The sequence below is a fragment of the Mus caroli genome, chromosome 13, assembly GCF_900094665.2.
Source record: "Mus caroli chromosome 13, CAROLI_EIJ_v1.1, whole genome shotgun sequence".
In the NCBI taxonomy this organism is placed as follows: Eukaryota; Metazoa; Chordata; class Mammalia; order Rodentia; family Muridae; genus Mus; species Mus caroli.
Genome location: NC_034582.1, coordinates 70,515,465 through 70,539,392, shown reverse-complemented (window position 1 = coordinate 70,539,392; position 23,928 = coordinate 70,515,465). Strand labels below are relative to the sequence as shown.

At 38.7% G+C, this 23,928-nt stretch overlaps 1 protein-coding gene and 1 pseudogene across 1 annotated transcript in view; both read right to left on the bottom strand.

Moving 5' to 3' along the window:
• Positions 1 to 643: 643 nt before the first annotated feature.
• Ell2 (elongation factor for RNA polymerase II 2) overlaps positions 644 to 23,928 on the bottom strand; it is a 65,365-nt gene continuing 42,080 nt past the window's right edge. The window contains exons 4-12 of the mRNA XM_021180245.2: positions 23,307 to 23,470; positions 16,813 to 17,072; positions 11,257 to 11,381; positions 11,031 to 11,115; positions 9,210 to 9,777; positions 7,101 to 7,167; positions 3,577 to 3,748; positions 2,382 to 2,426; positions 644 to 2,292 (exon numbers count right to left, since the gene is read on the bottom strand). Of these exons, the coding sequence (XP_021035904.1) occupies positions 2,176 to 2,292; positions 2,382 to 2,426; positions 3,577 to 3,748; positions 7,101 to 7,167; positions 9,210 to 9,777; positions 11,031 to 11,115; positions 11,257 to 11,381; positions 16,813 to 17,072; positions 23,307 to 23,470 (1,603 nt within the window). The 3' untranslated portion in view covers positions 644 to 2,175. The remainder of the gene's footprint in view (positions 2,293 to 2,381; positions 2,427 to 3,576; positions 3,749 to 7,100; positions 7,168 to 9,209; positions 9,778 to 11,030; positions 11,116 to 11,256; positions 11,382 to 16,812; positions 17,073 to 23,306; positions 23,471 to 23,928) is intronic.
• LOC115029117 lies at positions 5,138 to 5,286 on the bottom strand (annotated as a pseudogene).

Below are 23,928 nucleotides of genomic sequence, written 5' to 3'. Positions count from 1 at the left end.
ATGCAAGGTTTCAAGATTAAGGGACTTAAAATTTAGAGCTACACCTAAGCCAATTACACATTGGCTTGCAACTGTTACTGCAAGCACCTTGTGAAAATGTGGGTACCTGGTCTCTCCCAAGAGACTGTAATGTGGGTAATGCAAGCAAGCCATTCAACACCCTTACTTTTGTGAAACATTGCCCATAGCAAAGAACAGCAACAATCTCATTGAAAGGCCAGCACTTCAGAGTGCACTCCTGAAGTCATTATGTCACGAGATCTACTATGACAATGTGAGGCCCCAATTTAGCCATAACTAAGCTTCTTCTCTTCTTTTTAAACTCAAAAGTTTGAGAGAAACTTCTCCTTCATAATGACTGTAGCAATATCAAGGTAAAGAGCACCAGGGATCTCAAAACGGAAATGGAGGTCTCCAGAAGGCCATGCCCAGATGGAAGGTGTGCAGTGATACCAGAGTTGTAGCGTCAGAGGAATCTTGGCTTCAGTGGTTGGCTGTCTCTGTGCTTTGGATCCATTACCCAGTCTTTCCAGTTGACATTTCAGGAAAACTCCACAAGAAAGTTAATCAACATATTCTGCCACAGGGCCTCAATACTAACATGTTCTAGTTTACAGTGATACACGTCAAAATTATTCACTTGTTTTTGGATGCTGAAGACAAACATCTTTATTAAAGATACTACCAAAATTTTGGCAAACATTTCAAAACAGATTTGTAAACATAATGCTTCCCTTTTCAACTGGCAGCACTTTGAGACAACGATACAAGACAACCTGAATCAACTTTAGTTCAAAATCTTTATATTTTGACCACATAACTTATGTTCCCACATGATAAGACAAGTGATAGTTTAAATCAACGTTAACAGATAAACTCCATGAAATGAAAGTTTGTGCTATTTGATGAGTCACAGTATGTTATGGTTAAATATATCTACTCTTTTTTATATTCCTGGGATCCAGGATGAAAAAAAATTTAAATATACATCTGATGTAGGTAATAGCTTCTTTGCATATCTTTCTTCAAAAAATACTTTATAGCAGTATATAAATAGGATACCTACACATTTATTTTTGTCATTTTGCCCCAAAACTATAAGATCTGTTTCATTTTCATAACATATCATTTTTTGCCCAACATTAATAAAGCTGACAAACTGTTGAAATGGAAATGCTTTTGTCTTCCACAATAGAAGTAGCAATTTGACAGAAACAAACAAAAACCAAGCAAACACACACCAACAAGCTACTGCAACACTCGTCAGCTCTTTAACCTGAGTGTCCGGCCTACTGAGAGTAGCAGCTTTTTTTAACCTTCACGCAGCTCACATCCACAGCAGCTCTGCAGACATACAAGCAGAACACACAGGTTCTGATGCTGGTAGGCCACAGTGTGCTTCCCGGGCTGGGGCTGTTATCACTGGGAAGCAGTGTAGCTACTGGTTAACCACATGATGTACACAACTAGCAAACACCTTAAGGCAGCCATTGCAATGGGGGTTTGACTTTTAGGGCAGATTTAACACTCTAGAGCCAGATAGCCCGTATGTTTGTATGTATGTATGTATGTATGTAAGTATGTATATGTGCATGTATGTGTACAGAAAACTATACACATTCATGTTCTATTTTTCAACCCTCCAAAAACAATGTTTTGATTTTTTGTACTTTGTGCAAATATCTAAATATTCTACCATTTAAGGCAAAGAGTTTGCATTAAGAAAGGTCAGAAAATAGGCTTTTGTTTATCCAAAAGCTTTTCACCTTGCACATTACTGTTTTGCCTTGTTTTAAACACACGTAATTCTTTGTATCTGTATGGACTTTGCATCCCCGATATCTTTAAAAAAAAATCATCTCTAATGACAAAGACAAGTTATCAAGGAAAATGGATTTGAAGTATAGACACTGGATCCCCAATCTCTTAAAAATTGCTTCTATTAACAAACAAGTTGGGGGTTGGGAGTGGGCAGTTGGGGAGAGGACCAGAAAAAAAGCAGCTTCAAAATTCAGGGCAGCAAAGTAAAATGGAGAGGAAAAAAAGTAACTCAAGTTTACTAATACTGAAACTTCCAACAAGCAAAGTTTCATCTTTTAGAATCTAGAGCAACTCATCTGGAATTTTAAATAAATAAGCTTTAGTTTATTCACATCTTCTGGTCCAAGCAGAGCTCTAGTGCCATGACTCTGCTTGCTGTTGGTCAAATTCACCTATTAGTCTTTTGATGTGAGCCAGCTTGTTATGAAGATATTCACATCTGTATTTTTCTTCATGGTAATTGGGACTGGACTGTAGACAAAGAAAATAGTGAGGCATTAGGTCACAGAATTTACCCTGCTTCTCACTGTAGGCCAGAAAGGCAAAGGGGTGGGACTCACCTGCTTGATCTTCTGATATTCCTGTAAGACTTCTTCATGAACATTCTGTAAAATTATAAATTACAATTAAGAAGAGTATGGTACTACATTTAACAAGAAGAGTTAGTACTATATCTAACAAGCACCTGGAAGGTGTAGGAAATACTGATGAGATATAACTTGAGACATTTGTCCCAATTTGGCAATTTGGCAGCAGCTAGCAAAACAGCAAATGCAAACTTGACTCAGCAATTCTACATATTCTGTAGGTCTGTCATCCCAGACAGACAGACAGCTAGCAGCTCTGTCCAGCAAGACAATCTACATTACAAGAATGCCTTGTAGGCCCTACAAAAGGACAGTAAAAAGAGAGTTAAGTGATTTTTAAGTTGATGAAAAAATTTCTACAAAGCATTGTATTAGTGAAAAAAAAGTACAAAATAATATGGACAGATTGGTAATACCCTTAAAAGCGAGACATAATATTACATTTTAATAATTCAATAACTTTTACTATTAAGCCCTTCTAAATTTAATGAACTAGGAACCTAGCAAACAGAATAATGGTTGAAATTACTAGAATGTATGGATCACGGGGCCCCCAATGGAGGAGCTAGAGAAAGTACCCAAGGAGCTAAAGGGATCTGCAACCCTATAGGTGGAACAACATTATGAACTAACCAGTACCCGGAGCTCTTGACTCTAGCTGCATATGTATCAAAAGATGGCCTAGTCGGCCATCACTGGAAAGAGAGGCCCATTGGACTTGCAAACTTTATATGCCCCAGTACAGGGGAACGCCAGGGCCAAAAAAGTGAGAGTGGGTGGGTAGGGGAGTGTGTGTGTGGGGGGAGGGTATGGGAGACTTTTGGGATAGCATTGGAAATGTAAATGAGGAAAATACCTAATAAAAACTATTAAAAAAAAAAGAAATTACTAGAATGTAACACAATGGTGTCTCTTACAATTGCAGCCCAGTAAAAAGTTCTTAGTTCTGTTTTGTATGTTTCACGGCACATTATATATTATAGCAGAACACATTTCCCCCACTGCTTATGTTTTCCCCAGTATTTAAGAACTATTTCAAGCACCTTTGTTTCCTAAAGCATCAGATAGCCTAGTGTATTAGCAGTTTGCACTAAAGGCTGTTAGGATGGCACTAGGGAAGCTGAGGAAATCAAACTCAGTTCATTCGGGAACGCGTCCTTCATTTTACCTGGTACTCTTTTGAACCGGGAGAAAGGCGTTTTCGTTGTGCATCCAGTTTAATAAATCTCCTGGCTACAGTCTCCATCCTTGCATGCAAAGCTCTGTATTCATCATACTCAGCATTGAAGTCATCCTTGTAATTCTGGCGTTGCTCATAAGAGACAATAGCAATATATTTTCTAATATGAAAAGAGAGGAAAAGAGGATAAATGAGAGAAAGAAAGAATAAGTCTGGTGGCACGAGGCTGGGATTTAAGCTAAATAGTTAAAGAGACTGCCTTCTTGCATATACCTACAGTAACTGCATGTCACTCTGCCTCTGGTTTGTTGCCAGGCCACTCTTTCACAGGACCTTCCAGGTGAAATGACCTTCTAGACAGAAGGCCTTAAGTGTGTCCATGGAGAATGTGAGATTCAATGGTAATGGAATTCAAAAGGAACCACATAAAAAGAAAAGAATGTGTATACAGACTTGTTCCAGAGCCTTTCTCTATTCCAGACAATTTACTAGCACACAGTGGAAGAGACCAAGCCATCTGTTACAAGGAATATGGAGAAAGAAGTGCTTGCCGGGTTATATGTCTGGGGGAATGCCACAGTCACTGAAGACTGAAGTCAAAGCTGTCCCAAGACCCACTGCTTTGTGAGAGGTGTCCTTTAGATCTGTGACAAGCAGATCTCTTCAACAAGGGCCTTCTGGTTTGGTCTCTGTTCCTTCCTGATACTTCTAATTAGGACAAATTAAAAAAAAAAAAATGACCTAGAGTAAGGCCCTCCACCAAAAAGTTTCTCTAGATTATATCCTTCCCCCACTTTTGGATAAGGAAAGATTTATTTTTACATGTGTATATGTAAGTACTTGCATGTATTTGTGTGTGTGCGCACATGTACATGTGCTGTCTTTTCCATATGCCAGGTAACTCAGCTGTGAGTAAATCAGTTAAAAGGTCATTTTAATAGTAAGACAAGCAGTATCATTAGTTCACAGTCAGCTTTCCTTTTTGTTTTGTTTTCCTGCCATTGAAGATCTATTTTCTTGATTATTTTGGGTTAGAACTGACATCAGGCAGCTGGGGGGAGCTGTAGAATGCATTCTAAGGTGCAAACTTGGGCACACTTGATCCTTACGGTGCCAACATCTTGGAACTTGGGCCTCTCCAGATGGCTTTATATAATCAGACCAGTTTTATCTAAGTTGCTTTACCACAAATGCCTTGCTGGGAAAGTGGGGAAGTGGGAAAAGTGACTAGTGTGCAAAAAAAAATAGCTGTACTGGTTGGTAGTATTCTCATTTCTGCTGAGTTCCACAGTGTAGAGGTTGGGTTTTCTAGTGTGACTGAGACAGTAGCACTGTGCTGATTTAAGTTACCCAGCTGGTCTCAGCTGCAAAAGTACCCCTGCCAGCCACAGGGAGCAGTCCTCTTCAGACATGCTATCTTACTGCACATCAGAGGGAGCCCCGAGGGTGACTGAGGTTACTGGGAATAAGTGTATATAAGTTATTGTCAGTTTGTTTAATTTTTTTTCTTCTTTTTCTTTCTTTCTTTCTTTCTTTTTTTTTTTTTTCTTATTGTGCGACCCACTTCAGTGCCAGCAGCCTACAGACAGAGGCTAGGCAATGGTTCGGGGCCACGGGTTGCTCTAGCATGGGACACTATGAATGTTTAAAATTTTTTAAGACAGTTCATTATCAAATGAATAAAACCAATATACATATTTTTTTTGAAAAAAAAAAAAGTAAAGACTAAGGCAATCTTGAACCTCTGGTTTAATTCATTGTGTAATATATTTATCACACTTTCTAAGACTCTGACATTTGGTATTTTATTTAATAACTTTGTTAAGGAAAAATACAACTAGGCCAACAATTGTGTTGCAGTTTGATACTGGTATTTTAAGAAAAAACTATTTTTAACAAATTTTTAGGAGTTTGCAGTTGGTTTTTAATGAGGTAACAGAATAAAGACACACAAAAATGAGATAACTCCCAACCACAAGTAACAGAAATACTTTAGTATACAAAAATTTTTGTGGTTAAATGAGAATTATTCAAAGACTCAACATGGAGTCGCCTTTCGGTTTTCTTATGAGGTAAGTTAAGTTTTAAGTTTTGGAAATGTTCTTCTTAGTTTTAGAAAATAGCTGTACTGGTTGGTATAAAGTTTTTAGTTTGGGCAAAACATGTCGCTTTTATTTAAGTAAATTAAATATATAACGAAAGCCTTAGGAACATGACAAGTACACACGGTTCACTGAGGCAGAGGATCAACATTTCTTAGTGATCTATGCAGTGGTCATTTCCTGCTGTAAGACTCCACTAACACATTCGGATTAACTTAAAACACTTCTTAAATATAGTTAGCCAGTTAGGTTGGCAAACATGGCAGGCAATACCTGTGAATCCATGGAGAAATCTTAGGATGTACAATTTTATACATAACACTGTTAATGAAAGGATGTAAAACTTATCACAGGAGAATGCAGGTGGTATCCTGATTGTACGCTCCTGGGCTCAACTTTCACATATCTAAGGAGAGTAAGGTGAGTGGAGGGTGAGACTCCTAGCACTGGAGTCTGTGGAGGCTGCTCACACTACCTGGTGTGAGCTGAGAGGGGCAATGGCATCACCCTGCTTTCTCATTCTCCAGCAGCTATAGCTGTCACACTGGGGTTAAGTAGTACTGTGCAGCTTAGTAAATCTAAAATGTTCTCTCCTCTGCAACAATCAAAGGATACAAGGATAGCCTAACTTGGCCCACTATGGGACGGCACTAACAGAAAAAGAAAACCAAAAGGTTCAGAGAGCTCAGGTTATAACTTCATGCTCTAGGTTCTAGCTACAGCGTGCAGATCTGTTTCATTTTGAAAGCCTTCTGCTATCAGAGCTTTTAGCTTTTCCATGCTCCACTTTTCCAGGCACTTGCAACTTTACTATTTTCTTCTTACAGAAGCCTTTTATTGTATGAAAAAGCTAGAATTATAAGCCCAAGTTATAATTTCTGTGATAAGCAGTTACAAAAATCTTCCCAGCTCAGCATTTAGCAACTTGTTGTCACAAGAAAAACTCATACCTGGTACTAAAGGGAAATGAGGCAACTTTACTATTCTTTCCTCTTAGAATTAATTTGAGAAAAAGACCTTTATTTCCATAAAAAACGAGCCTATGCCTGCTCTGCATTGTTCAGTGAAGAGGTTCAAGCCCTGTGAGCACTCTGGGCTCCTCTAGGGGCTGTGCTTTGATGGACAGTCAGCTTTGAAGACTCATATGTTCACCCTGGCCCTGGAACAAAGGACAAACTTCTCTATACTTAAAAGCCAGTGAGCACTGCCCTGCACAGGGGAGGCACAAGCTGCTCCTAAAGACAGTGCATCTGGGACAGCAGGCTCAATGGCAGCCTTTCAATTGCAGAGGTGGCTCTAGGACTCTATTTCTGGAATTACTTACTTTTTTTGATTTGCAAATTATGGGAAAAGAATTTTCGAACTTTCTAAAGTTAAACAGTTCTCTCCATTGGAAGACAGAAAACTTACATCAAATAATCTGGGAGTTCAAGTGCTGAAGAAGGCTCCATGGAGGCTGTGCACCCTTCTTTAACTCCTATGAAGGGGGAAAAAAATCAGAGCGTTCATCAACCGGTATGGTTATCAAACGGCTCTAACTTTAAAATATATTAGAAACATCTGGAACACTTTTCCTCAAATTCTTTTCTTCTACCTCAATAAGCAACAGCAAGCAAGGACTACAATGGAGCAAAAACAAAGGAGGCCTGCGCCCAGGGCCAGCAGGGCTGACACCAGGCATTTAAAGCACCCAGCTACTGCAGAGTCTGCACAATAAAGGAATTCCATCTTAACCCAAGGTCAATCTTCTATTCTTTCATCAGCACTTGTAGCATCTGCCTGGCAATTCAAAGACTGTAGTGGCAGATGCAGCCAGACAAAGGGGAGATACAAATTTTAAATCAGCATCTACTTTTCCTGGGTTTCAAACAAGTCAAAAAAAAAAAAAAAAAAAAAAAAAAAAGAAAGAGAAAAAAAGAAACAAAAAAGTCAGGGAGCAGGCTGTTTGGGTGGCACCGTTTTTGCTGTAACACTTTTAGCCAGGTAGTGGTATTGAGTAGGAAGTTTCTTCATTGGTTCACAAGACATTAATGAAAGTGGATGCATACTTCTCTAACCTGTGGCTCTCACAGCACTTGACAGATGATTTAAGGGTAAACAATAAAAATTCTGTAGCCACATTGTTAAAGTTCTCAGTATCATATCATATCCCTGGAACACACAGTTTCCAGGGACTATGTTTAGACAATTTATTAAGTTTTTTTTTTTTTTTTAAATTCAAGGCACCCTTAATAATTCTAACTCTAATCTGCTGGCAAAACATATGTTCACTACAAAGAAAATGTGAATATCTGACAATTTATAAGTCTTTTAAAAGGTAAAATACACTAAATAAATTACATAGAGCCAGTGGGCTTATTGTTCATCTATATTAATTTGACTTGGCTGTGGCCACAAGAGTGTTCAAGGAAGAACATCAAGTATAGAATCCTTGGTCTGTGTCCTAGATGCCAGACCAGTTCTACCAGATATAGAAGATGCAGGTTTGGATCTGCCCTCCACTTGTGAAGATCACACTTGGTACCTATCACTAAAAAAACAAAACAAAACAAAACAAAACACAGGTTTACCCAAGTCTCTACCCCAGAGAACCCACACAAGTTTCTATGGGAGGTCTCGCCACAGAACCCCATCTTCTTGAGTCACCCCGTGATGGTGGAAGTGTAGAAAGCAGAGGTAACAGGAACCTGGCTTATTAACTCTACACATGAAATTTTACTTTATGGAGTATCCTGACTTGACATAGTTAAGTCCAAAGAGTAGAATAGGTGGGGAAAATAACTTATACTTTGACCATTCTTTAGTGTTATGCTGATTTACAGGCTATGCATTGCTGTGCAATACATCCAACCCAGGCCAACTGTTATCTTACTATAACTCCTCTTCTGCAAATGACAGTGTCTTCCCGATGGCAGAAACGGTCAGCTAAACCTCAGGATGTCAGGTGTTCAGTGTAAGGAGCAAGATCTGACCAACAAATGATGTCAGTTTATTAACAAAATTGTCCTTATCTCTACCAGGATAATAATAGCCAGGAAATTACTTTGATTGCAAATGACCAAAGAATTTTTACAAAGAATTTGACAGTCTTAATTACAGCCGGGATGCCTCTTGCATCTCAGAAAGGAGGGAACAAATATTTCTATTGCTTATTGTATATCTGTTTAAATCAATAAAAAAAAATGTACCTGTTATAGGGATGCTGCACAGTATGACAGAGAAGGAAAAAAACAACAAAGGAGGAGGAGTCTTTGGAGAATGGCAAGCTCATCTTAAAATGACAGTATAAATATGCATATAAGTCATGTTTAATACTTAGCTAAAGAAAGACTAAAGTGATAGCTACAAGGTGAAAGAAAAAATGTGCTATAAAAGCACAATATTAAGGTTGGTCATTTGCTTAAAAATCTTTATTCTAAACAGCATCATCTACAACTCATAATCGCAGGTTCCTCCGGTTCATTTAACACAGAAAGCAGGCTTTTTTTCTCTTTTCCCATTTAAACAAATGTAAAATACCTTCATTGGGATTTGGACTGGCATTACTCAGCTTGGCAGTTTCTTCTCTCTGAAGGTCTTCCTCCTTCTCCTCCATGATCTCAATGTCATGTTTCTTTATTTGGTCCTTTTCCTTGTGTTTTTTAGACTTCTTTTTGGACTTTTTGTGAGACACTGGATGCTCTTCTTCCATGGGCTTTGGACACTTTAGCAGAGCTGAGCTAGGGGGTAATGTTTCCAGACAAGTCCTTGAGGTATATTTTTCTTGCTGGTCCTCAAAGATGCTACCATTTTGACTAAAACTGTCAACAGGTAGGTCTTGAGTCCCCAGGCCTTCTGGAGTGCTAGGGGAATTGGAGTTGGAATTTACAGTCTGAGGAGGATTGGAGACAGGCAGGTGGGTTGAAGGCAGCGGCGAGAGGGTGGGGATGGCAGCAGCTGCAGGGGCTGGAAGGAGGCCTGCACAAGATTTTTCACTGGTGGGATTCAAATGGCCATTTAATGTCGGTGGGACTCTGTTTGTTAGGTGAGATATTCGAGCTTTTTTGTTCATTAAAGGATCAATGAAATCTGAATCCAAAGGTCGTTTCTGGCAGTTGGGGGAGGAAAGAACAAGATTTGACAGCTGAGCAGCTTACTCATCATACCAGACTCTAAGCTCAGTCAAAATGAAACCTCAACCAACAACACACACACACACACACACACACACACACACACACACACACACACTTCTAAGAATGCCAAATCAAATGTAAATCTAATTTTAGTTCCTCTGTCAAAAGCTGAATAGAGGAAAAGTGCCAGAGTGTTTTTAGATCTTGCAGGCTACCTAAACCCCAGAGGCTGTTCTGATTTATGTACATTAGACCAGTCAAGGCGAATCTTCTCAAACCAATAAACTAAACCACAAACTAAAGGTTCTTCAGGTATCAGAGAGCTTTTTCCCAAGTGTGATCTTCTCCTTAGTTAAGTAGAAATAAGCACACTCTAGACTGGCTGCAGCTGGCCTAGTTTAGCAGGTCAAAGTAGAAAGAAGTCTTCACCATCTAACTTTGTGAGCACTAGGAAGGCTAACTGACTAAAAATGCTCCAGTTGTGAATATGTTTGTGGTCACTTACCAGTTTAACCATCACATTGTGAACTAGCCCATCCTTTAGACTCAGCTAATGATAATTGCTGAAATGCCATTTTAGTTTTTCACTGTACATATATGTTCACATATGTTGTAAACTAAGTTTTCATAACTGGCTCATTTAAAATGAGGTAGATATACTTTAAAAACCTTGATATAGTATCACAATAACATTATAAGTTAAAAAGGAAAATGAGTAGTTGAAAAGTATAAACATACAAGCTATAGTTACATATTTTGTATTTGGACTTAAAAGAATATAATAGTTAACCCATTAGTTCATTATGTTTTGCTTTAGTGCCCAGTGTGGACTTCGATCAGTGTAGGAGCAGCATCATAGTTGAAGACATTAAGACAAAGTCTCCAAAGATGGACCTGCTCCTTTTCTCCCACCGCCTTCCTCACACTTGGTTTCTAACACGTTGACTCGTAGCTAGTCTCTTGCTTGTGTTCTCCACACATCTGTCTGCTTTCCCTTAGTTCTTCAGAGTAGGGTACACAGAGAGGAGGTACTGTGTTAATAATACTAGGGTGGGCAGAGAGGTCTCTGCCAGGATTGGCCCAAAGCAGCCAGGACACAAAAACTGAGATGTCCCACTGAGATGATTCTAAGGCAGGTGATCTGTGCAGTTTTGCTCCCTCACAATCTGAAAGCGAGTGCACTGAGCTGCATGGCAGGCTGTGGTTTCATAGCTTCCTGGCATACCTGAGGAGATGAGGCAGCGTCTTTGCTGGAACACATGGGAGACTCTGACCGGCTGGTGCTAGCGTTCTGAGATGGATTTAGTTTTCTGTAAAGCAAATACATTGTCTAAGTAATAAAGAGGACTCTGAAATACACGTAACACAAAGCTATCCCTGCTTCTCGTTTCCACCTCAACAGTTAAACAACACTTATTTGCGCCATTTTTAAAGACAAAATGGAAACTTACCTAGAGAGCACCAAATCCAATGTCTGTCTGTCTGTCTCACTGTAACCTGGCCAGTCTCGCTGGAGCTCCTTAAATACATAATCCTTTAAAGTATAGGAGAGGTCCTTAGGATTCAGATTGGCCACCTAGAATAGAGAATGAAGAAAGCATGAGCATTTTTGTTTGCTATATAAAACTGGCTACACAAAGTATTTTTTTCTTTCTTTTCTTTTATTGGGTATTTTCTTTATTTACATTTCAAATGTTATCCCCTTTCCCAGTTTCCCCTCTGGAAACCCCCTATCCCATTCCCTCTCTCCCTGCTTCTATGAGGGTGCTCCCCCACCCACCCATCCACCCACCCACTTATGCCCGCCTCCCCGCCCTGGCATTCCTCTACACTGGGGCATCAAGCCTTCACAGGACCAAGGTCCTCTTCTTCCACTAATGCCAGACAAGGCCATCCTCTGCTACATGTGTGCATAAAGCTTTTGTATGGTTCTCCTGGCAATATACCCAAAGGATCCTCCATTCTACCTCAGAGACACCGTGTCTTTACTCTTAACCTACTCATTGTAGCAAGGAAATGAAGATAGCCTAGCTATTCATCTTCTTTAAAGAATGGATAGCTAAATGTGGTGCAGACATACACATGTGCGCATAGTAGGATTTTACGTGTACATAGTAGAATTTTACTCAGTTGTTAAGAAAATGAAATTTGTAGGAAAATAGATGGAACTGGAAAATATTAAGTGAAGGACTCTAGTCTCAGAAGACAAAAATCCTCATGTTGTTTCATATATGTTTACCTTAACATTTGATTTTTACAGGTATATAATTTTATAAGCTAATACATGCCACAACACCCATAGGAAGGACAGCTTTGTGGAGTCACTTCTTTCCTGCTACCTTTGTATGGGTTCTGAGGTCCAACTCAAATCACCAGGCTTGCAGAGCAAGACCTTTCACCTACTTAGCCATGTCCAGTGATGCTGAGTCACAGTGAAAAATGCCTAGTCACTTCTATTTAAACAGAAAACAAACAAGATCCTAATGGCAAGTTACAAGCTCTCAGCAAGCAGCAGAAAGCATCTGTACAATTACTATTAATTTTGATTTTCTTGTCCTTTATTTCTTTTTTGATAAGCAAGTTTATTCCTTGTATCTGCCAGCTTTCCTGAAGAACTATTTATTCAAGATCCTTGAAATTCCCTCAAAGCAATAAAACTAAAGGTTCCTTATGTATCTGTTAGAGGGCTTTTCCCCGAGTGTACTATTTTCCTACCCCTTAACTACAATTCCTAGAATGTCCAGATCAATAACCTACTTACTACACAAATCTATGGGATTATGATAAACCAAAAGTACTTAAAATTATTTTTTGACAGTTTCATACTTTATATAATAGATTTTAGGTGAATTTTAGTCAGTTTACTCCTGTATTCTCCTTTCTCAGCCCATTCGGTAAGTCTCCCTCCTACACACTAAAAATACTTAAGGCTAAAAAAAGGTATGTCCACCCATAAACCTGGGAATTGTCTTTTCAGTAATGTGACTTCTTTTAGTAATGTGACACACTAAGAAGCACTTTTTAAAAGTGCTATCAGATTTAATAGTATGTGTCACATATGAGGACTAATCTAGTATTAACGTAGCCATAAGGCAGCCTTTCAACTTTGTAAATGAATGAATATAGGATGCAATTGGACTTATTTTTGAAGTATAATATACAGAACAATAGTTTTCTTTTTCTATTCTATCTGACAGTTTACAGACTAACTCCACATCCCCACCAGTCTCCTCATGCCTGTGGGAATAGTCTCCTGGCCACTACACTCCCTCAGGGCCTTTTATTCTTAAGCCTCCTATGCTCCCTTGCCTTTATATAGGGATGTGCTCAATAACCGCCTCCTGCCCTATTTTGTTTGTTGTTCTACTTCCTAAATGACACTCAGCTGTAAGATTTACAATGCTCAATTTACAGGCTAATCCCTAAATGGCTCTAGCCCTAAATGTTTTCTGAACACTTATGTGTGATTATCTACTGACATCTATTAGATATGTCTAAGCAACATTTTCAAATAGAATCTTTGTAGAACTCCTGCCCTCCACAGCTCTTACACCACCCCTTTTCTGCAATTCTCTAATCAGTAGCTCAATATCTACTGAATTGATCTACACAAAACCAACTCATAAACATAGCCCTCACTCCTTCCCTCTTCATCTCTGTTAGCAAGTCTTTTCTCAAAATGTATCTTAAACCTATGAAACCAACTCCAGCATACCAAGTCACCTTGATTTCTGCAGCAGACTCATTTAAGTGGTCTTTCTCTTCTGTCCTCAACTGGCCCCCAAGCCATTTTTGCCATAAAAATGAATGGTCTTATTGAGAGTATAGATCAAATTACAGCCATGTCTTCTGCTTTTTCATTTCAGGTAATCACCAAGAAAGAGGTTCCCTAAACTCATTTATGAGTAGATCTCTTGCCCAGCCCCTCTCAACTCCCCATCATTCCTGAGTTTATCTTGTAGATATACTTTAGAAAGTCAGGGATTACGTACGATGTTCTCTGGGATAGTTCAGGAACAGTCATCCCTTGTGTCTTAAGGGAATGAACTCGATGACCCCATAGTCCTCTATATAAAATTATCTAGACTTATAGTCTGTTTCCATATACTAAAAATAACCTCAAGATTACGTACAATAACCAATAAAATATAAATACTTATATACAAAGTTGTGATATGGCATTGTTTGGGGAATGGCAAGAAATAAAGTCTATATATGTTTAGTACAGATGCAATTAAAAACCTGTGATCTTCAATTAGTTGAATTCATAGGTGTAGAGCCCCTTGATATATGTGCATTTAACTCAAAGGTCCAAAGGGTCAGACTAAGGAGATTTTTCAGGTTCATCGAGCTATGGTTTTGATTATTTTTTATGAAGAATTTTCAAGAAAAGTCATTCTAAGGACAAGGGAAGCTATATATTTGTATACCAACTTAGTAGTAAACAGTTTAAAACCATATGTCCTTGTATATTATTATTATTTTAATTAATAACATTCACAGAGTTCTCAAAGAAAACTACAATATAAGTAGCAAATCAACAAAAATATGCATTTGCACAGGCAAAACAGTACTGATCATTTTAGCCAGCTCTTTGCTAACTAATTGGTGATAAAATAACCAATATTTTGATAATCAGCTTCTTCTGTTATTCTAGTCATTTTCAAGTCAGTTTTGGTTGCATTCATGAAACAAAAGTTGTATCAACTGTTAGGAATATTCAGGATAAGGAAATGTGTAGTAACTGTCCTTAGTCAAAGTTTTTTAAGATGTGAAGATCAAATGATATATGCATGAGATGCCTAGCCACACAGCCTGGCATACAGCACACTGGCATATACAGTACAAGCTTCCGAAGTGGTAGGTTGGTCAATAACTCGGCCTCTATATCTGTTTTCACTAGTGTAGAGGTTTCAGCTCACATTAAACATCCACATTACTCAGGGGCCTTCTACGGTATTGGTGCTCCATCCTTCTTTCAGTTACCCCACTGGTTGTGGGGGGTGGAATCTGGCACTGGAACTTCCTAAAATGAGCCTTAAGATATTAGAATGTACAGCCAGAATGAAACTATATTTAATGATTCTGCAAAACAACCCCATCAATAACTGTCATATCCAATTGTTCAGTGTCAAGTTTTTCCATTTTAAGATACAGCTATCTGTATTTACAACACCATATAACTACTTCCTGTATAGCAGTAGCTTCTAGGAGGCTACTCTCCATCACTGTGTCCTATTTATCTTCTATCTCAGAAGGTAACTCATCGACTTTCTGAAATGTACTTCCTATGTATTGTGTGCTATGCAGTCTGATTCTCTTCCCAATACGAGAGTGATCTGGCACTCGGTCACTCTCTCTTCCATCCTCGTTTTCCCTTTACCCCTTCTCTTCAGTTTAATAAGGGCTATATGACATGTTGATTAAATACAGATTTATAGTATTTTTTTGCCATGTGGTAGTGGAACATACGTTTAATGCCAGCACTCAGAAGGCAAAGGCAGGTGAATCTTTGAGTTTGAGACCAGTTTGATCTACAAAGTAAGTTTCAGGACAGCCAGGGCTACATGGAAAAATCCTGTCTCAAAAACAGAACAAAACAAACAATTTTTTTCACAAGGTACTTAATGGATTTAATAAAGATTGTCCCGAGTGACTGAGGGGCTAGCTAATCCCAACCTGCGGACAATGGTTTTACTCCTTCATCACCTTTAGTACTGTGCTCAGATGTAAGACAATAATGAATGAAATAGACTTAAAACTGTTGCTTCTTTAGTATCAGAGAAGATATATAATTTTTAAAAATGATGAAATTTTAGAATTTTGGAAATGTCATTATTTTTTAGAAAAAAATAACAGAGCAAATACATTTATGATAGATCTGAATGATAATTTACACTTACTACTTGAAGTAAATACAAAAAATATAGGAAATTACTATTTAATGTTTCTTTAATGAAAACCAACACCTACTTCACAGTGCACCTTGTGATTACAGGGTAACTGATCATATCTATCCTGAAATTCTCATATCCCTTAAAGCAAAACAACTGACTGGTCTTGTCACATACAATGGTCAAAAATTAAGAAGTAATAAGGGCTTCAAAGAATATGGAAGTCGCTGGAGAGATGACTCAGCGGTTAAGGGCACTGACTGCTCTTCCACAGGTCCTGAGTTCAAATCCCAGCAACCACATGGTGGCTACAGTGTACTCATATACATAAAATAAATAAATAAATCTTAAAAAAGAAAAAGAATATGGAAGTCATGATGGATTCTAAATGATTTACTAGGCCTTAATGCCAACTGATGATTAACAGAAGATGGCAGACTTTGCCTCTATGCACCAGTTAAACTTAGGTGATACGTGAGGTAGTGTAAAACTAAAGCAAGCAACAAAAAACTTCCCCAGTTCCCAGCGAAATTTTGGACAAAATTGGTTTTAGCCAAATGAGAAAAATGCTCACATTTCAACCAGTTTTTAAAGAAACTGTTAGATGACATGGTGGCACATAGATGACATAGTGGCATATAGATGACATAGTGGCACATAGATGACATAGTGGCACATAGCAACACTATCAGCACTCAGGAGGCTAAGGCAATAGGTTCACCAAGCCCCATCTTAAAAATAAAACAACCCAAGATGTTTTAATTTAATAATATTCAAAACTTATATTTCTACATGAAGATTGCCCATCTAGAAAGTAGTGACAATATTAACAAGAACAGGCAGAGGATTTGTTGTTTTTAAGAAAGGAGCCTACAGAGGCTATAACTTACTCTGTAGCTAAGGAGAATCCTGAACTTGTGGGGATTCTCATGCCTCCATCTCTGGAGTGCTATTGTAGGCATGTTCTGTTTATGAGGCACTAGGGATCAAACCCAGGGTTTTCAAGCACACTAGGGAAGTACTGTATCAGTTAATCTATGTCCACAGCCCCTCAACAAGTGCTCAAGTGAACCTCATCAGAAGGTACTCAGATATTCTCCGAGTTGTCCTCACCTGTTGCAGAATTGCTCCCAAGGAGTTCTTGTCTTTTTGATTGACACCATCTTTCTGCAGTCGAGCAAGCAGCTCAGGTTTCTTGTAGGCTTTTAGTGCCAGTAAATGGATGACCCTGTCCCTGTACGGCCTCTGAGAGATACTGGTGCCACTATGCATCTTTCGAATTGTATTTGCAGGGTTCATGGGCGTTGACCTTTTCCTCTCAGGCACTGTGTCCGAGATGGCTTGAGGAGCTTTACGAATTTGCACTCTTTTCCCTAAAGTCCAGTGGAAAAGACATGATTACAAATCTATGTGCTGTAATATAATGAGCATTGAAGCTTCCATAACCCAATTTATGTAACTTTTTTTCTAGAAAAAAAATAGGTCATTTTGTCTTTTTGTTTCAATTTTTACTCTTTAGAGTTTCTTTAGAAACATACAGAAGTATTCTAATGAAGTTGCCTACAATATGGAGTAGGAATTTTTAATAGGATCATTTCTTAAAATAAATATGATGTGCTTTTGGCATTTAGCTACACATGGACAATAATTAGTGATACAAACAAGAGAATAGAAAAATTTTCATTGGTGATTCTTTGATGAAAGGTAAAAATAATTTTAATGTTGTCCTGCATTACTTACAGTACTTAAATATACATGTACAGAGCAGATGTGAAGAGAAACAGGGACTCAATATTGTCTCACAATAACATGAAGAAATGCATGTTAGACTTCATAAGGAGACACACTTGCCTAAGCCAGGGCATTACTGTAATAATTCATAGATACAGACATCACAGGGAGTAGAACCAACATCTACCAGGCACACTCCAGATGGTTCTTCTTAGTAGGCAATAACACATTTTAGAAGTAAAATCAAACCAACTAAACACACGTACTCTCAGAAGACAAGTAGATCCGTCTTTATAAACTATATTGACAGGTCAGATAGAGAGACAGCAACACTTTCTGCCTGGGCAGAATACTAACAGATGGCAGCTGTCAACTTCTAGAAAACAGAAGTGACCTAGTGAACTCTCTATTCAAATCTATCTAGATAGAGTATCCTATTTGCCTCCAGTAACTGTTCCTTGGTAAAGGACAGAAAGCAGGATAAGATCCCTATATAATTTCCGAAGTAGAATCTTTTCACTTTTTTACTACACCTTATACTCAACTCCATTCCCTCTGGTTAAGTAAGGGGCGGGGGGAGGACTGGAAATGACACATCAAACAGTGACTGTAGTAGTACTAAGACTAAAAAAGTAGAAATGACCGATGAGTAAAAAAGTAAAAGCAAGTCTCATGAGCTATGTCCGAAGGTAAGCTTCAGGAACCCTGCTCATTAGCGTTTCTGTCCAGGCTGGGCCCAGATAGAACTTTGGTATCAGTCTACCTCATTCCTAGGAAACTGTCAGCTGATATACGTCACCAATTGGGACATAAGTGATGGCAAATATCAATTGAAATTACTGTAGAGTGAAGAAATATAACACTAAGGAATACTGTCTAGTGATAAGAGAACTAGTTAAATTTAATTATGTAAAGTTTAAAAGATAGACTGATAGCTGTTTTCTCCATATTTCATAATTTAGGGTATGCTAGATCAATATCAGATGGACTAATATTTATCATGCACTGATTATGGTGTGGTGGTGGAACGGCTCTGTATACTAAGGGCTTCATGTCAGTAATTTTTCAAGGTGAGTCTTATCTTTATTTCACAGTAGAGAAATCTGGGGTTTTCAGTGGGAGATGCTCAAAATAGTAAAATGCTTATTTTAGAATGGTGGGAAGGTCTGTGATCATGCCCAAATTTTACTTGTACGTCTTGGTGGAAAGGTTTTACGAATAAATGCCTAATGCTTTCCTGTTGTTTCATGTTGGTCTGTAAGCTCTGTGAGGGCAGGGCTATGGCTGCTTTCCACCAGCAGAATGAGTCAGTACTCATGACTGTGAGTGACAGCAAGCAGAAGGGCAGGAGTGAACACAGTCTGTACTTTCCCACACTGCCAGTCCAAGCAGGCGAGGACACATGAACATCACTAAATGCAAACCTTATGGTCTATCATTTCTCAGCTGTCACAGTATTAACATCACATTCTTTGATTGTTCAACAAAAATTTCTGGAGAAGAAATAAGGTCAGTGTCATGATAACTTAGGAAATACTCTAAATGCCACACTTTCCTCCTATTTGCCAGTTGCTGCAAGAAAGAACCTGCTTAACTTTTTTTTCCCAACAAAGCTGTCATTGAGGCAGGACTCAGGCCAGCTCCAGAAGAGCTGATCCAGCAGTCTTCTTCTATTTGGTCTGCTTCAGATCCTTGGTCTCAAAATGGGCCTCAGAGGTTGCTACGTTTTCTTGTCCCCTTGAGAAGCAGGCACAGGAAAATAAAGAGGCTCATTTAGCCCTGAAGAGGAAAGGGAGTGTGATATTTGATTTACAAATTGGATTCTGATGAGGGAGAAGGCTGAGTCTTAACTGAGGCCTAGTGGTGGGTTTTCTGGTACCTGCTCCCAATACACCAACGTCACTATTCCTTCAGATGGCTGGTAGTTGGGTGACTATCTCTTTCAAATGGTTGAATGAACTAAAAACCCAATAACACTGGCACTGATTTACATTTAAACATCATTTGCTTACTGTCCCTCTAAACCTTTTGTGCCTATTCAATCAGGAAGGAGACCCCAAGATTAATGAAAGAGATGCTACAGATGAAGAACACTTAGTGCCATAAACATTAATAGAATTGAGATGCTAAAGAAAAAGTAAAGTGGGAAGATGGTAAGTTCAAAGGAGTCAGAGCAGTTGTATTTTTATTTTTAATATTTGCCTCAGAAAGGCCCTGTGGGAAAAGTTAATTCTCTTCCCAAACCCAACTGCTAATCAATTCCCCAGGCTCCTTTATATACCGCGGCAGTACTTGGTACCAACAGGGTTGGCTAAACTGGGGTTATATCTGACGCACAGTTTATGAGTTCATCTCTAGTTCCTCCATTTAGTACTAGATGGCAAAGTTATTTATCCTTCAGCAGTGGCTGTGAGTCAACAATGTGAAAGGAAATGTTAATTTGGGCCATCAGAACGACAGGAGCAAGGAAACCATCCTTTATGGACACTATCAGCAGAGAAGCAAGGATGGCTTCAACTCTGTCTAAATAACTAATCTATGCAGTAGCTTCTGCTTGCACCATTTGGCACCTGTGGTACTTTTTCAAAGGTTTATTATACACACACACACACACACACACACACAGAATATCTATATCTATATATCTATATCTATATATCTATATATCTCAGGCACAACAATGCCAGAACAGATATTAGATGTTCTCTAGTTCAGATACTCTACATATGCTAACTTATCAAAAGTAAAGTTAGTGGGGAAATTGGGAAAAGAATCACCAATATCAGATCTGCTGGGTTATTTTGTACACCCATGTGAGTATCAATATATACAAAGATTTGTAATTCAACAAAATTCCAGAAGTTAGGTAGAAGCCAAGAGGTGGATTTGACCTATTAGGAAACAAAGTGGTGGGGATTAGTAACGTTTTCTTATGGAATATGTTCACTATAGACAGAAACATTCAGGACTAGAGTGGAAGAAGTAACTATCATGTTGTCCAAGTAAAAGCATTTTCCTGGTTCCTCTGCAAACAGGGTTTGCTTTTTGTTTCCCACAGGAGAGTTTCAGAAGCTTGCAGCCCAGGAAACTAGGCCAGATGACCCCTAGACTCCTAGCAGAGCAAACTTCATCCTTAAGCTTGGCTTGAGGCCTAGTTCAGCTGGCAGAGGCCCAGCCTGGCACTATGCCACACCACACCGCACCACACCACAGCAAGACCAGCATGACTCTTGTCTGCCTCCACCCAGGCTCATACCATTGAAAGGAACCTTGTTCTGCAAGTCTGCAGGTACCTAGGCTGTCATAGGTAAGCATTTGGTATTGTTTTACACGGTATACTCAAATTATGAGCTAAACTGGTAATTCCTGCTGTTTATGAATGAGAATAAAATTTGATCATGAGGACATGCTCATTATCATTAATTTTGAGCCCAACAATTTGATGTGTAAAATGTGTAAAATGGTTACAACCTATTTCACAGAGTAATCATGAGAGTCATATGAGGAACTACATACACAGTACTAACATACACCTTGTACATAATGAGCACCCAATAAGTACTGAGTAATATTAGCACTATAGGTTGATTCATTAACATTTTAAAGAGCTGAATAAGCCAGGCATTATAAAAAGTAAGAAAATACAATTTGAGCTGCCCAGCAGGAAAGGATCAAGTGGTAAAGAACAGACAATAGCAAACCTCAAGTGCAACATAGCCAGGGAGAGTAAAACTCAAAGTAAACAGCAGAAAATCCAATGGTCCCCTAGAGTTCATCTAGCTTTGACTAACAACACTATTTGGTTTTAAACTCTGAGGTGGGAAACTAGAAGCAGTCCAGGGATTTCACCACAAACATTTTAAAGGTTGCGATGCCGGCCATATTAAGGAACATTAAAAGGAGTTGGGGTTAAGTGATTTGGAGAAAAATGGCTGAGGAGGTTCATGGCAGGATTTCAGATCAGAGAAGAGCACTGTACAGTGAGAGTGAGTGGGTGGAGGACAGAGCTGGGAGGAAAAGAATGAAGAGGCACTTGAGGATGGCAGAGATAATGTGGGGCGCTGATGAGGCTGAGAGAGAATTTTGTTCAGATTCAATCTTTGATAAACATAGATTGGGTTACCCCTAAGATATATGGAAATGACAATCCCTATAAGAAAACTTGGGAACTCTAAAATACCTGGTACCATTAGAACGTGCATAGTCGGAGAGATTATGGATGTTGAAATGTTTGTTATATGAACTGAGTGTGGGGGCTCATGCAATCTTCTCTTTCACGATGCTGAGGCAGGTAGGAGGTTTGCAAATTGAAAACCAGCCTGTCTGACATTAGTAAATTTCAGGGTACCCTGGACTACAGGGTGAGATTCTTCAAAGCAAGTAAGCAACCCAGCCCACCCACCTTCTTAGCCAGTTATATAAGCTGTAAATAAATTGTACTTAGTCTCCACACTAACAAAACATATCACCAACACAGAGGACAATCAGTGGTAAAGTATAGGAGTCTTTACTGATTTTCAAGCTTTAGAATAAATCTAGGTAAGAGTTTGCAGCTAGTTATATTAGGGGGAAAATCATTTTGATGATTTGAGTATTTTCTACATTTAATCTAATATCATTGCTTATAAAATGATATTAGATTAAAGCAACACTTTTAAAAACAGTTGATAGATAATTTATACTTTATAGTTCAAATGTTAAGTGGCAAAAGATCTTATGGATTGAAAAATAATTTGAGATCGAGCCTGTTAATATGGTCAGCTAATTAAGTTATTTAATAAGGAGGAAGGAGAAAGGAGAAGGATAGAGGGCTGAGATTTGTTACTTCACTCCACAGGAAAGGGAAGAAAAAAAAGTCATTGTTGGTAACTAATCAGGGTGCTAGGTCCTATGGGTACAGATGCCTGGGGAAGCCACGAATTGTTGTTAAACCAAACTAAATGTATCTAAGCTGAGCTCCAAGTCCCAGGAGAGTTGGCTTTGTTCTAGAGACACTTGTTAAAGGCACCATGGAGCATGGCTACATCAGCAAAGCAAAACCAGAGCAGCCACACCAAAGCCAGGAAGGTGTCAGCTAAGGGATATGGGTCTGTAAGAAACTGTGCTTGGAAACATTTACATTTCCAAATTCATATCCACTCCTTATTTGGACTACAGTGCCTTGAGTTACAAAAGTGACCAGAGACTTGAATAGCTTCTGTTCTCTCTAGCATTCTGTTCTTGTTAATCACTGTGAACTGACTTATTAAAGGTTCAAGACACTGCTCATAAAAGAGACACTCATCTTGCTGATCTGGTCTAACTTCCCTTCCATCTGATGCACGTATCTGAGTGAGCTGATGATAAAGATGATGGGGGTGGGTCAGGGTCTTAATTAAATCATCATCCTGTTGCTTTACCATAAGCACATTTTATACTTTTATAATAAAAACTTATTATTGTATAATAATTCTCTGAAAACACAAGCAAAATATGTAATAATGAGGTTATCAGCTTGTTTGTTTAATAGATTTTGATATAAAAATAGCTTTATAAAAGTACAAAGAGGAACCACACTGTCTATCACTGAACTTATATCATCCAATGACAAAGAAAACACAAAAGATCCAACCTCATGTAGTATGACCAGACCTCAGTACTGCAAAATAATAATAAACAGCCAATGGAAGGTTCAAGAATTATAAAAGTCATAAAACTTTAAAATATGTTCTTTAATTTACCAGCAGCCTAAAGGGGGAAAATGACCTTTTTTGGACCATAAAATGGCCTGAAAATTAATTTCTGTGTTTTCATTCTTAGTATTACCAGTATTTACCTACAGTCATCTTGAGTTAGTCCAGTCAACCAGTGTGATGGAGAAATACATCTATACAAACCTACATATGGTCCACCGGGTTTGATAACTTTTGTGCTTCGATTACGGGATTCCTCCTCTGCCTGGGTCATTCTTTCTCGCGTCATCTGATAGGAATCATTTGTTGCACACACTGTAATTTTATCTTGTATAAATCCCAGGCAATTGAGCTGGGAGGCTCCAGAGCTGTCAGGCAAGATAGTGGCTTTGTTAGATATGACTTTCATTTTCACAAGAGAGGCAAACAAGAATATTACCCTACAAGCAGCAGCTAAAATAAGTTAACAATCCTCAAATAACTGATATTCTCTGGCAGGGTAATTGGACATGAGGTTGAAGACAGAACAAAAGTGTATGATGCAGGGCTTGGGGGCCATGCTATGGATTCTGAAGGGACCAAGAGAATGAAAACAGAGAAATAGCTCAGCTGTGTTGGAGAAAGATCAAGATAAATGGAGAATAGACTCGGAAGAAGGGGAATGCAAGGGTAAGCATGTGAGACCAGTTAGGGGTTTGAACAAGAGCACAGTAGTCAGAACACAGACAAGCAAGCTTACTCCTGAGATCTGGAGGAGGCAAAACTGATGGGGTTTGACCAGTGATTAGACATGGAAGAGAGGAAGAGGGAGAAAGGCAAAGTAAAG